Genomic DNA, 13376 nt, shown 5'->3' with positions numbered 1-13376 from the left:
ATTGTTTCTTGTGAAAAGTATTTTAGGCGGTTTCCCTGAAAGTCCCTAATTGTGCACGGAAACCCCACCCCTCTTATTTTAAATTTAATTAATTGATAATTAGGTAGAGGGGTATACTTTATTAGTATTATTAGGTCAGATTTAGTTAGGTTATATTGGATACAAAGTAGCCTTTTTAGTTTATGGGCACTGCAGGTTTAGGTTCCGTGGGGTTAGGCATACAAAAAACTAACTCCCCCCCCCCCCCTAATATTCTATTTGAAAATTGATAAAAAGGTTGGGTTTTAGTGATCGCTAGGCACTTTGAGGAAAGCACTGAGTTTTGTCTACCACTTGGTAAAGTGAGACTATATATTAGTTTTAGCTAACCCATAAGATTAATGATGTATTTACAGAGATTTACGTCATTCAACTAAATTTTCTGGGTTTTTTTTTCAGGATGACAACATTTGTTTTATGGTTTACAAAATCAGCATAATAAGAAATATATATTTGTTGTGAAAACTTTGTATCTTTTCAGTCATATCAATCATAATTTTAGTGCTTTAGTAAGGCTTAACTCATTAGTTTTTGTAAAACTCCTGTAAATGAAATGTCAGTTAACTTTTTTATATTTAAAATGCATAAGTTTTTATAAAATCTAATCGTATTTAAATTTCAGCTAACAAGCGATATGAATCTAAAATAATATCAAAAGAAAAATCATAAAATCCATACAATTTCTGTAAGCCCGTATCATCTCCTCGGGGTTAACAAAACTGGTTTTACCCTCATAATTTTTTTTGTAATACAATGCGATAAATAACTTTTCTTTTAATTTTTAGAATGGTTTATGCGCAGATGAAGACCATGGTTCTAAAAACGATGTTATTCTCATTGATCACTTAAGGAAATTAATATTAATTTACAAAATAAAATAAAATAACATATAAAATTTTTGGTAATAATTAGAAGGCTTACTCTGCTTCCTAAATAATACCTTTAATTTTTAATAAAGCAGCTATCCTAAAGGGTAGATGCTTTTTCTACAACATGGAAAAATTACAGCTTTTGTGTTTTTTGACAATAAGTGGGTGTGTTTTTGTAAATTACAAGACTAGAACATATTTATAGGTTTAAATTTCTTTTGGTATTTTGTTTGGGAAGTTTACAACCCTTTCTCCGTTTACTGGTTGAGTTTTGAGCCGTTTAAAAGATCTTATTTGACATAAATACAGACAAACAGACTGACATCCTTTTACTTTAGATATTTTCCTAGTCTCTGTGCAATTGTTGATTTGATTAATGTTAATGAACCTTCAGACAAGCGGATGTCTCCACTGTTGATTTTGTCAAGCCCAGACAGGTACATAGATAGATAGATATATAGAAGATATTCATATAAATGGTTAGAAAGGTTGATAAAGGGTAGGAAGGATGATAAGATAGGTAGATATTTACTCAGATAAATAGATAGAAAGGTTAATAGGATGTATAGATAGATACTAAAATAAAAAGATAGAAAGGTTGATTAGATGATAGATGGACCCTGAAATGAAAGGATAGAAAGGTTGATAAAAATTAGATAGATAGATAAAGGAAAGGGCAGTTTTAAAAAAGGACAATCAAATAGTAAGTAACGAACCTTTACTCAAAAATGAATTCTTTTTAACAAAGAAATGCTAACTTGTTAATCTACAATAGGATAACTAATAATATAATCAAGGATCAAGGAAAAGTTTTTTAAAATGATATTTGTTCTAAAAGCTGCCAATTTTTTTTCTAAATTTAAGATTATAAATACAAATTTTGTCTAGTATGCTAATTGTTAAAAAAAGTTGTTAGCCCGGGGCTTCAGCCCCTCGGGGTTAACAACTGTTTTTTTTAACTATTAATTTTTTCTTTAAATCATAGAAATAAATCGAAGTACCGATTTTCGTTGTATTTTCACAGTAACTTTTGATAGGCTATTTTAATTTAGGTCAGGTTAAGTAAATGTTAATGAATGCCCCTCAGGATTAGAGCCCCACGCAGGGGCTAGAAATAGGAGAAAAGTTACTGTGAAAATACGACGAATGCCACTGTGTTTTCTTTCCATGATGTTTTTATTTTAAGAACCGCGGAAAGCTGTCTATCATAGATGCGATCAATGATTTTTCTCCCTTTAATTTATTTGCCCTAGTATGTCTCAAATTCAGATTATACAAACTATTTTTTAGAAATATTATCCCCTGTTTCTATATCGTACAAGGAAATAGTAATATTTCTGAGCATTTATTTTATTTTCTACAAGTCTAGCCGTTTTTTTCTATATTATTTATTAAGCCTTTTTTATTATTATTGACATATTAAAGGGAGACTCTTCTCTTTACATTATTCCCTTCTATAGATTAAAGTTATTGGTTAAAAAGTTTAGACATTCTAAGTGTGAAATAATACTCAAAATTCTCAGGCCATCGAATGAAGAAATGTGTTTATAAAACTTTGGGTACCAGTGTAATTTACAGTCCAATGTCAGTCGGGAGGGGGGGGGGGTACTTCTTTCATTTTTATTGGATGTAATTTCGACGCAAATTTCGATAATATAATAAAAAATGCCACATTTTGGCTTATCTGTCATTTTTTTTTACTTTATTGTCTGTAGAAAATAAATGGATGGATTGTTCTTTTAATAATAAATATTTGTACTTATTGTTTTACATATGTATTATAAACAAATCTTGAGCAGTATTATTTTGTTTTATGTGAAATAGCAGGGGTAGATTTAAGTAGCATGATTAACTGCCGGATATACAGACGTTTATCTTTAATAACAGCCGAGAAAATCATGTTTTCTCAATAACCCAATGATCAGAAGGTCAAAGTGAGTTACAGGGTAGCTCTATTACGAAGAACAGAATAAAGACAAAGTATGAGGCCTATTAGGGCTTAAACTAATCTAAAACTGTTTAAGGTTAAAGTTATTTACTAAGTATATTTGCGATAACTTTTATTTAATGAAATCTTCCAATTTTTAACATGTACAAAACGGCCTGCTTAATTGCTTCAAGATCCATGTCAGATCTATATAGGAAATAAATGTCTATAAACGAGCTCAAGTTTTCCAAGGAATATTTGTTTAAAACTCATAGTGCTTCAATAATCCATAATAAACTCTCATTGCCCAGAACGATAAGACCCATTATTTTACTTTATTAAAACTGAATTCCTTTTTTTAATTTCATGTTGCTATTTACCTTATATCAATGTATTTAATTTCTAATCATAAAAAAGAAAATTTAAATTTGTAATATAATAAATTTAAGAAAACTCTGTTTTTAAAGAATTCGATTGTGGCGACACTTTGTGTGTTCAAATATTAAACTAAAATTGTAATCATCATCATTAACCCTTTGGTGATGGTAATGTAAAGAAAAAAATATAATTTAAAAAATCTTTTTAAAATCATTTAGATTATTAAATATTTACTTTCTTTTAGATAGTAATGCCGGGCGAGGAAAATAGATTTATTGAGAAATAGATATGCATATAGAAAACTAGCCAATAGGGAGATAATTATATCGAGCCAACTCTAGTTATAAAATATACATGGTTATCCTTCTGCTAAACCTTGTAATGTGTATCATATATATTCAAATATGTACTCCAGATGTATGTCAATCAAATAGATCTAAATTTACCCCTTTAAGATTAAAGGTAAACTGTTAAAGGAGACTAACAAGTAATTAAGGTATAGTCTAAAACTAATACTTAAAGTAAAAAATTTCTGTTAGTTTCACCATTTCACCTATGGTTAGGGAGAGTAGGGGAAGGGTGAATGACCTAACATCTTTTGTTTAACAAAATCTATTCTTTTGAATTTTGATCTTTTTTATTTCAGGGTAATTCCGGCCTTCATTTTAATTTTACTTTGTTCTTAGGCCTTTGATGTACACGATACGAGCATCTCTAATATCTCACATACAGAGGTCGTAGTCGGGATTGGTTCATTAAGGTAAGGGATAGACAGTATCAATATAAATTAATTGTATAAAAACACGCAACCTCTCAAAACTACTTTTTATGCAATGGAACATCATTACCACAGATAATTATTGAAGTAAGGTTTAGATAGTTTAATAAAAAGTTTGTCAAAATCACACGTCTAAACAGGATTTTACACATTGGAAAATTACCTAGGATTTTCTTAGCTGAGAAAGACACAGTGTTTCATTGTATTAATTTATATTTTTCTATAGAAGTAGACGTGATTCCTGGGAAACTGGGTATGGCGATGAATTCAACATGGAAAATGGAACTATAAACTTTAACTCCATGGCAAGTATTTGGCGTTTTTCCTTAAAGTGAGCACAAAACCCACCCATTGGATTTGAAATAAAAAGCAGGAGGAGTGGGAGCTAGTTCTTCATTTTTTAGAATACTTTAGGTGAGGTTGGGTTATATTAGGTATTAGGTAGCCCCGCCTAGCTAGTATACCATAACCACAGGTCCTTCAGTGATTCCCCCCCCCCCCCAACTTCTATATTTATTTGTAACTTTTTACAAAAATATGATTTGAAATTTCAGGAGCCGCAAACCTGTCTGGATCCTGACCCAGATGATAGTGGTCCAAGATGGCGGGTGCCTATTATGATGCCTCCAGATATCAGGAGATATGAGGTAGGTAGATAGATATTGAAATAGTTAGATAAATAGACCGATTGTTAAACATATAAATAACAGATAGGCAGTTAGTTATACCGACAGAGTGATAGTCAGATAGACAGACAGATAGATAGACAGATAAAAAAGTATTTATATAAATAGATATAAAAATAAAGATTTACAGAAGAATGAATATTCTAAAGTATAAAATAAGTTTAGTAAGAGATAGGACTGGAAAAGTATTTTCCCAAAATTTTATCAGCCTTTTCTGTCATTGGTTAGCTTAAAATTGTTTAGGGGAATGTTACTATTATAATAAGATTGGACAATGGACAAATTAATTTTCTTCAAAATTTTTCTCCTAAAATCTTAATCATCAAAAGGAAAAAAACTAGTTATCATAACTAGGGAATATAATCCAAAGCTCATTGTTCTATTTCTGCTTCTCTGAATATATGATTGATATGTTAAATTGAGACTTTGTTTGTAAACTAGAGGCGACTACCCTATCATATAGGTGCTCTGCGTTTAAAGGGGTAAAAAGGGTTTGATTTCAGCCATCCAAAGACTTTTATCTCAATATCAAATTGCCTAAAACCATCACAGGACCTAAGTGAAGCTTACTTAGAATAGAAAACCCAATTTGTACAGTAGTTTTGAGATCAAAAGCTTCAACCTTGCTTATATATAATTCTTTTCATCCTTCCAGGTTCGACTTGGTCCAACAGGTGGCGCTAAGGGATATTCTGCTATTAGAGGAGAAGAACCTCCTTTTATAGGTAAGAAATATTTAACAGTCATCAAAAGACGGACAGTATAAGTAAATTGAAGGTTAGATATGCTACTAGATTATTATCATTAATTATGTCTAAAATATTGGACTAATAAAAGTTATGAAGGATAGAAACAGGGAATTAAACCATACAACACTTAAACAAATGTTAGCTTCCAAAGGCAGAAGCTTTTACAAAGAATTTCTACATAAAATAGAAACCTGATAAAAATGTGACCTTGAATAAAATGAATAATCTACCTTTAAATTAAATTTTTCTCTCTCTCTTTATTTCATTAGTGTTGCCCGCCTTGCCATAGAGATCTATTATAAATAGCTATTTTAGTCGCTTTTAGAGATCCCTAAAAATGTAATAAAAACTTTATCTTGTGGATTTTTTTAACAATCCTTTGAGTACAAATATTTAAAAACCTTATTATTTAGATTAATTTCAAAGTAACCATCCTATTCTATAACAATTCTAATTAATATCTTCTTTTTCTAAACAAAATTGTACATAATCAGTATTCAAACATTTTGATTTTCCAAATAAAACAGTCTATTCTATTTTTCTATTTTTGGAAATTTCAACTTTTGAACCCAGATCACGTATGGAGAAAATTGAATTTGGTTGGATTTCATACAAGATTATTACTTTTCATCAGAGTTATACCAGAAAATACTATGTTTTTCAACTTTATATAAAGAATTGTAAAATAAGATCAGTAAACAAAGTTAGGACAATGTTATATGTTTCTTTATGTTAAGAGTATTGTAAACATATTTTAATAGTAAATAATTTCCTTCATGAATTGGGGGAGTTCCAGACAATTGTGTAAGGGGAAGTTATTAATTTAATTTGATATTTATCGGCTTTACATAATTTAACACAAACATTTAAGTAGAAAAAATACTCTTACATAATCAATAAAGGAGGTTGCTTTTTATAACAGAAAAACTAAAATAAAAGATTATAAAAGCATTTCAGTTACGTGATTTTTATTACAAAATACCAACAATTAATTTGCAGAGGAAATATAAAGATAGAAATACTATTAGTAAATTTATTTAGGAAAAATTAATATAACAATTTTGAATTCTTAATATCCATTAATAGAGATAATATCAAAAGCAAATTTATTTAAATTGAAAAGTATAAAAGTTTTGAATTCCCAATATCCAGTAATAAAAGAATACATATCTAACCTAGAGTGTTATTAACATTCCAAAGATCATTCCAAAAATTTAAAAGTGAAAACTTCTTGGAAATTTCTTCTTCTCCATCCATTCTTCTGTTGCCAGTTACAGTTGCTTTTGCTGATTCAATCAAGGCTGGAAGATATTCTTGAGTGATATAATTGCCACAGGCTTTGCTAAACATTGACCAGAAGCATCTAAAATACTCTATGCTTATCATCATTGATTCAATCATTGCCAGCTCTTCTTCAGAATAGGTGTAACACATTCAGTTCTCAGTTGATCAATTACTTCTTTAGTCAATGTTACAGTGTTTACATAACATTTATCCATTGCTTCTGTATAATTGATACTTTTTTGAACTGCCAAAGGAAGAGTAGCAATGTCTGACATCATATCTGTTTCTTTCTTCCAGCCTAGTGTGCGTAATCTGCACTCTTGTAGTGCATAAAATGTTTCAAAACTCATTCTAAATAATAAATCAATTTAAAAATTGTAATGTACCTAGGATCTTTGTATTCAAGGGTAATTAGCCTTAAACTATCTTAAGACTTCAATCAAAAAATGATATAGCTTAAAAACCATCCTGGAACCTACAAGATGCTTCCATAAAAAATAACTCATTGGTTTAGTATTTATCAAAATATGAAGCTACAGACAAAAAAGACTTAACTATTTTACATAGTGGGTTATCCAATTTTAGTAAAATAGTATTAAAGGCTGAAACTTTAACTTAGTTATATTAGTATTACCTAATATCATTGAAATCAGCACAGTAGAACATATTGCTATGCATAGTTTCAGCAGATGATTTCTGATGCACACCATCCGAGGTGCAAGTCTCTTCAGCATTCAACAGCTTCTCTAATAGACTAGATCCAGCTGTGCACAAACCTACTGTAGTGTGCCAGTCCAGACAAACTCCTGAATTAAAATACATTTAAATTAAGTTGTATGGGAACTATAAATAAAAGTTTTGAAAAATTATATTTACACTTTCTCTTATTAACCCATTAGTGCCGAACCGGGCATTAAAACCCGGTTCCGAAAAATGGAAATAAAACGGTTTCCGGCTTCATAATTGCATCATTCTCAGTATGAATCCCCTCTACTACCCTGGCTTTCATTTCCCCCTGGAGCAGGCAGTTTAGCTTACTTCCGTTTGCCGGTAGAGCTCAACAAAATTTGAAAATCATGAAAATTCAAAATACCCCTTCTAACTTATTTGTTTTTATAGTAAAGTCACTGATTTTTTTCGTGAAATCTAATGTTTATTGACAAGTACATCTATTTGTGAATTCGTTTTATTCAAATTATTTTTTTTATATGATTTTTTTATCGTTTTTTACGCCCTATTATGACCCGGTTCGGCTTGGCCATAATTACCCGACAGTTTTAAAACCTGGCTCGGTTTCGGTTTTTATTACCCGGTTTTAACTTTTCAACCAATAAAAATAACAGTTTACGTCATTAGTAAGGGTTTGAGCCACCCTAATAACCCTAGTAATCTCTATAGGTGTCACCCAATAGTTTTATGCTCGTTTTCTGATAGGTAACACCCAAATTTTATATGTTCTTTTTTTGTAGTGTGTGTCTTTTAAAACTTCGAGCAACGGGTTTTTTTACCCGAAAACGGCGGCACCTACAGCCGAAACACTAAATTTGAAATAAATCGCTTCGTATATTACTTGTAGCTCTATAGATTACATGAGGTTGTGTAGTTTTCAATTACGGATCGTATTAAAGTTCTAAAAAGTGTTCATCTCACTTTGGGCGTTCAAAAATTACATTTTTCGATTTTTGGTCAAAAAACCGGGTTTTTACTACAAAACCGGGTTTAATGCTCGGGGAAACCGCCCAAAACGGGTCATAATGCCTGGTTGGTATTTATGGCCAGGCCGAACCGGTTTTTTTTGCAACTTTCCTGTGCACGCCACTAGAGCAAAACAAAAAAATTGGAATTCCGTTTTTACCATTATAAAGCTTCCCTGAGATTTTCAGCTCAATCGGCCCATAAAAGTGGCGCTCAGCACTAATGGGTTAATAATAATATTTGAATTAATGTACTTTATTACATTGAAAAATAATAAATACCTGAATTTTGACCAAAAAAGGCAGAACTAAATAGAATAATAAAAGACAGGACTTCCATTATTCTCTTATTACAAGTAACACTCTTTTATTTCTGATCAATTATAATCAAAAACAATATATTTATAGTATAACAACTTATTTCTAATTGTATAAAGTGTGTTTTTTTATGAAAACTCCCTTCCTGGTTAAGACATGGCCTACAAACATTAAAATGTTGTAGTACATGTCCCCAATAGTATCTCTATAAATTTTAAGCTTTGTATCTCAACATTGAACCGGTTTGCAGCCATTCTTGCAAAGGGTAGAAGATTTAAGCATAAGTGAAATGCGCTAAAACCATTTTTAGATGTTGACATCTAAGTTTTAAATTTTGATTTTACTGTATTTTTTTAATAAAAACTGAAATATTTTTTTTTACGTTCCTTTAATGGTATTAAAGAACAAAGAAAATAAGCCATTAATCATTAAATTCTGATAACTATAAGAGGGGTAAAATTGCTTTCAAAAAAGTTCTCATAAAAAAACACACTGTATATATATATTTTCTATTATAAAAGCATTAAACATTAACAAAACAGATAAATTGGACAATAATGAGAGTTTAAATGTAGATTAAATCACCCTTACACAAGATTTATATTGGCAATAAATATAACACTCACACACACACACTTACACAGATATATTCTAATTAAATATACATCTCATTATCATAATTAACTGTACTCACAATGTATTGTTTTCTCTGGTAGAGGAACATTTTTTTGCTAATTGAAAATTTTTCATTTTCCTGTATTTAAAATAAGGCTACTCACCGACTCACTTAGGCTGTATGTTGATGGAAGATTTTCCTAATCACAGAGTTTAGAATTCATTGTTAAAGATAAAAGTTTAGCTAGCCAAAAATAAACCTATTTATTTTATAATAGATAAATCAAATTTAGATGCACTAAAGAATTAGGCTGGGGATAATTGATATTCTTAAAAACACACTATTTTAGGACAAGACAACCTTTACAAATTATATTTTTTGTGTTACTGTCTGCTTTTTAAAATCTTTTTATTCTTGTTTTCCACTGAGGTTAAAGACCTTTTGAAAACACATACATATTTGAGAACAAAGGGTAAGAATTTGTGCCAATAGAATAGTATATATCAAGTTCTCAACAAGATTTAGGCATGGAATTGTGTAAATTTAAAAAATTAACTAATCCTTTAATATCAGTAAATGTATGAACAAATGACAATAAACTAATAAGATTATCTTTTTATTAAAGTAACAGGATGTTTGTCTGTTTATTTGCATCGAAGGATCTCGTTAACCACTGAACTGATATGATTCTCCTTTACAGGATAGCTTCTCATAGGTCCAGGGAGGGTTTATAACTATTTTACCACCCTCCCAAGAGAAATCGCCCCAAGAAAGAAAATCTTTTTAAATCTAAAAAAATGGGTTTTGAATTCAACTCCCCCCCCCCCCTCAAGTGCCCCTAGAGGCCTCTTGGGGGCATAGCCGCTAGTCTTATATATTGAAGTAGCTGGCTTTATGCGTGTTAGGGAAGTTTGTAAAGGTCCAAGACGGGGCTGAGAAAGATGGTAGGTCAACTCCTCCAGGATATTGGGAAGCCCACCATTTCTTAAAGAAAAATATCAAAAATCCTCACTAAAAATTAGTTTTAACCAAAATGTCTTAAACTAAGGTTGTTATGCTAGATTTAAAAAAAAATATTGTTGAAAAAACAAAATAAAGTCCCTACAATATTTTAAACATACTTCTATTTTATACATATATATTTTGCGTATTTTCTATCTAAATCTGTATGATTGAATTAATGTATTTTTTCTTTAATCATGTAAAAGCATTCTAGTCCACTATCTTAGTACGTATAAATGGTGTACCACAAATTTTAAGAAAATAGACACTGCCTTTATCAGTATATTTAAAGTGTCTGTTGAGAATGAATATATTATCAATTGAATTTTATACCAGATTTCCATGTTATCTAATAAAGTGAAACTCCCTTTATACTGTGGTGTGGACAGACAGATGGGCCTTTCCTAGAGCATGCTATGCTCCGGGACTACCGATAACACCAAGACGTTAATCCCCTCCTTATCACAATTCTAGCCAACCCATTCTGCCATTGTTTGATCATCAAAGAAAGCGGTCAACTTATCCACCGCTGATATAGGTAGGGAGTTGCCCCTCCCCTCTGCATGTTCCAGTAACCTACCCTTTTCCGGGAGACGTCTACCTTACCCCCTACCGGAGCCTACCCACCTACTATTCACCTGGCTGAGGCTCCTCCATCTTCTCCACACCCATTCTCTACCTAACCCATTTGTAATCTGTTTTGTATATAAAGCTATTAACTTGTTGTATATGTATTCAGTTCAAATATAACTTTCAAACAGTATCTTGTAGTACTTTATTGATAGAATCCTTAAGGCTAGGGGCTCTTTTGAATCAAACTCGCTTTGTAGGGTTGAAATGCTTCACCCTACCACAATACCATCCCTTCTCTTCTTACTGGAAGATCGAACTGACCAATAAGTAAGTAAGAGAAGGGAAGTATTTTACCTATGCCTAACCCTTGCAAAGGGGGGCATATATATGTGGGGTCTGTACCTGTTGTGCCCTAACCCTACAGGGCTAGCCAGTACCCAATGGAACCTAACCTAACCTGACCTAAACAATGAAAAACTACAACCCCTCTATAACTACAATCTTTAATTTATTCAAGTGCTCAATTCTGAACATTATATTTGGTTGACCATCCCGTGTTAGTCCAAATCTTTGGAAAGATGCATTTTTAGATTTAAACCCTCTCTATGCATTTTTTCACTATCCAAGTAAAATTATTCACATTTTGTTCCCTTGCTTTTGGAAATAAAATTATCTTTTTTAAATATTGAAAATTTAATATCTAAAAACATTTAAATACCTATTTTTTGAAAATTTGTTTCTGTGAATGAATTTATCTGTTCAACTGTATCTCTTTATCTTTCTGATCCATATATATGTATATTTTTTTTCATTTATCCATCGAATATTAAATCTAATTATCTATTTTATTTAGATTTTTGTTTTTGGATAAATGGACGCCTAATGCCAGAACTAACAGTTTACAGAGGAAATACTTATTTTTTCAAGGTAATTTTATAGGTTAATTTTTATCAGATATCTTAATGAATAATCTAATATAACATTAATATACATTTCCTATAATGTTTATTTATTATATGTATAAACACAGTTTGATTTTTTAACTTTTTAAAACTTTTTTTACCTTTTTTTATAGATGGAATACATATGTTTCTCTATAAAAATAGATCATCAGTTCCAATTAAGATGTATAAAAAAAGAGTTAAAAAAATATATGTCCTTGCATTTTGAATCCTTTTAAATGGTAAACAAAATTATTCCATATAGAGATGAAAATTATAGGTTAAAAAGTTTGGAACTAATTAATAAAATTTCAATAAAATTGCCCAAAGTTTTAAATATCTCTTTAAAAGATTTCTAAAACCTCAGCGCACCTTCTCTATTACTCAGTTTGTCCGTTTGTCTGCCTATTATTTTTTTCTCACCCTTGATCTTCTTTTTCCTTTTTTCCATAGCAAATATTATAAAATTTAAAATTATGAAATATATCTATAAAATTGTTTGTTAACTTAAAGAGTTGAGATATTTGCTCTCAAATTATTTATTTGCAAAAAGGAAAATATAAATTTTTATTTATATTTGTTTTATAACAAGAAAATATTTCAAATATTTTTTGTTGGGTTTCATAACTTTTTAGATACAAGGCTAAAACTTTTTGTCAACATTCCCATAATTATGGAGCCTAATAACTATAAAAGATACATGGCGGTCGGACTGCTTTTTAGTAGGTTTTCGGCTTTTTTGTTTGTTTTCCCCAATATCCATGATTTTTTTGTGCTTTGCTACTTATGGATGTTGTCATTCTTGTTTAAACAGCTAATTAACTGAAAAATATAACATATAACATAAACTAAAAGGTTATTTAACTGTTTTGAACTGATAATATGTCTGTTCATATCAATAGAGTTATTCACCTTCGCTACCGATAGACAATTTAATTTAAGTCTTGAGCTTGTTCAAGCTATTTTTCTAGCCCCTCCATCACCTTTCGAAAAAGGCACCCTTACATAATTGGGGCTAGTAAAGATATGAAATGTTACTAAAGTTTTGAAACATGAAATGAAATAGTGAAAATAAAAGTTCACCTTGATATTGTTCTCTAAATTGTAGGGTCAACATTTATTAATAAATCGGTGCTTTCCCTTAAATTGCCTGTAGAGCACTGAATCCATCCCCCCCCCCCATCCTTTATTAGGAAATAAGGGGTTAGGGGTTCCTATGCCTAACATCCAAGCGGGGTCCTCAAAACTGTGAGGTTACCGGGTATATTACATACTAGAGTTGGCTCGATATAATTATCTCCCTATTGGCTAGTTTTCTATATGCATATCTATTTCTCAATAAATCTATTTTCCTCACCCGGCATTACTATCTAAAAGAAAGTAAATATTTAATAATTTAAATGATTTTTAAAAGATTTTTTTTAATTATATTTTTTTCTTTACATTACCATCACCAAAGGGTTAATGATGATGATTACAATTTTAGTTTAATATTTGAACACACAAAATGTCGCCACAATCG

General features: G+C 30.5%; 2 protein-coding genes across 2 annotated transcripts in view; both read left to right on the top strand.

The window, feature by feature from the left end:
* LOC145324462 (uncharacterized) overlaps positions 1-920 on the top strand; it is a 64201-nt gene extending 63281 nt beyond the window's left edge. The window contains exon 20 of the mRNA XM_080167048.1: positions 825-920. Coding sequence (XP_080023174.1) covers positions 825-920 — 96 coding nt within the window. The remainder of the gene's footprint in view (positions 1-824) is intronic.
* A 382-nt stretch (positions 921-1302) lies between these two features.
* LOC145325102 (protein Skeletor, isoforms B/C-like) overlaps positions 1303-13376 on the top strand; it is a 22997-nt gene continuing 10923 nt past the window's right edge. Inside the window, exons 1-6 of the mRNA XM_080167948.1 lie at positions 1303-1345; positions 3900-3973; positions 4218-4296; positions 4546-4638; positions 5333-5402; positions 11767-11840. Of these exons, the coding sequence (XP_080024074.1) occupies positions 4264-4296; positions 4546-4638; positions 5333-5402; positions 11767-11840 (270 nt within the window). The 5' untranslated portion in view covers positions 1303-1345; positions 3900-3973; positions 4218-4263. The remainder of the gene's footprint in view (positions 1346-3899; positions 3974-4217; positions 4297-4545; positions 4639-5332; positions 5403-11766; positions 11841-13376) is intronic.

The sequence above is a fragment of the Acartia tonsa genome, chromosome 7 (assembly GCF_053477335.1).
Source record: "Acartia tonsa isolate MP-2025a chromosome 7, ASM5347733v1, whole genome shotgun sequence".
Taxonomy (NCBI): Eukaryota; Metazoa; Arthropoda; class Copepoda; order Calanoida; family Acartiidae; genus Acartia; species Acartia tonsa.
The sequence above is the reverse complement of the archived record's forward strand: the minus strand, read 5'-3'. Positions and strand labels throughout refer to the sequence as shown.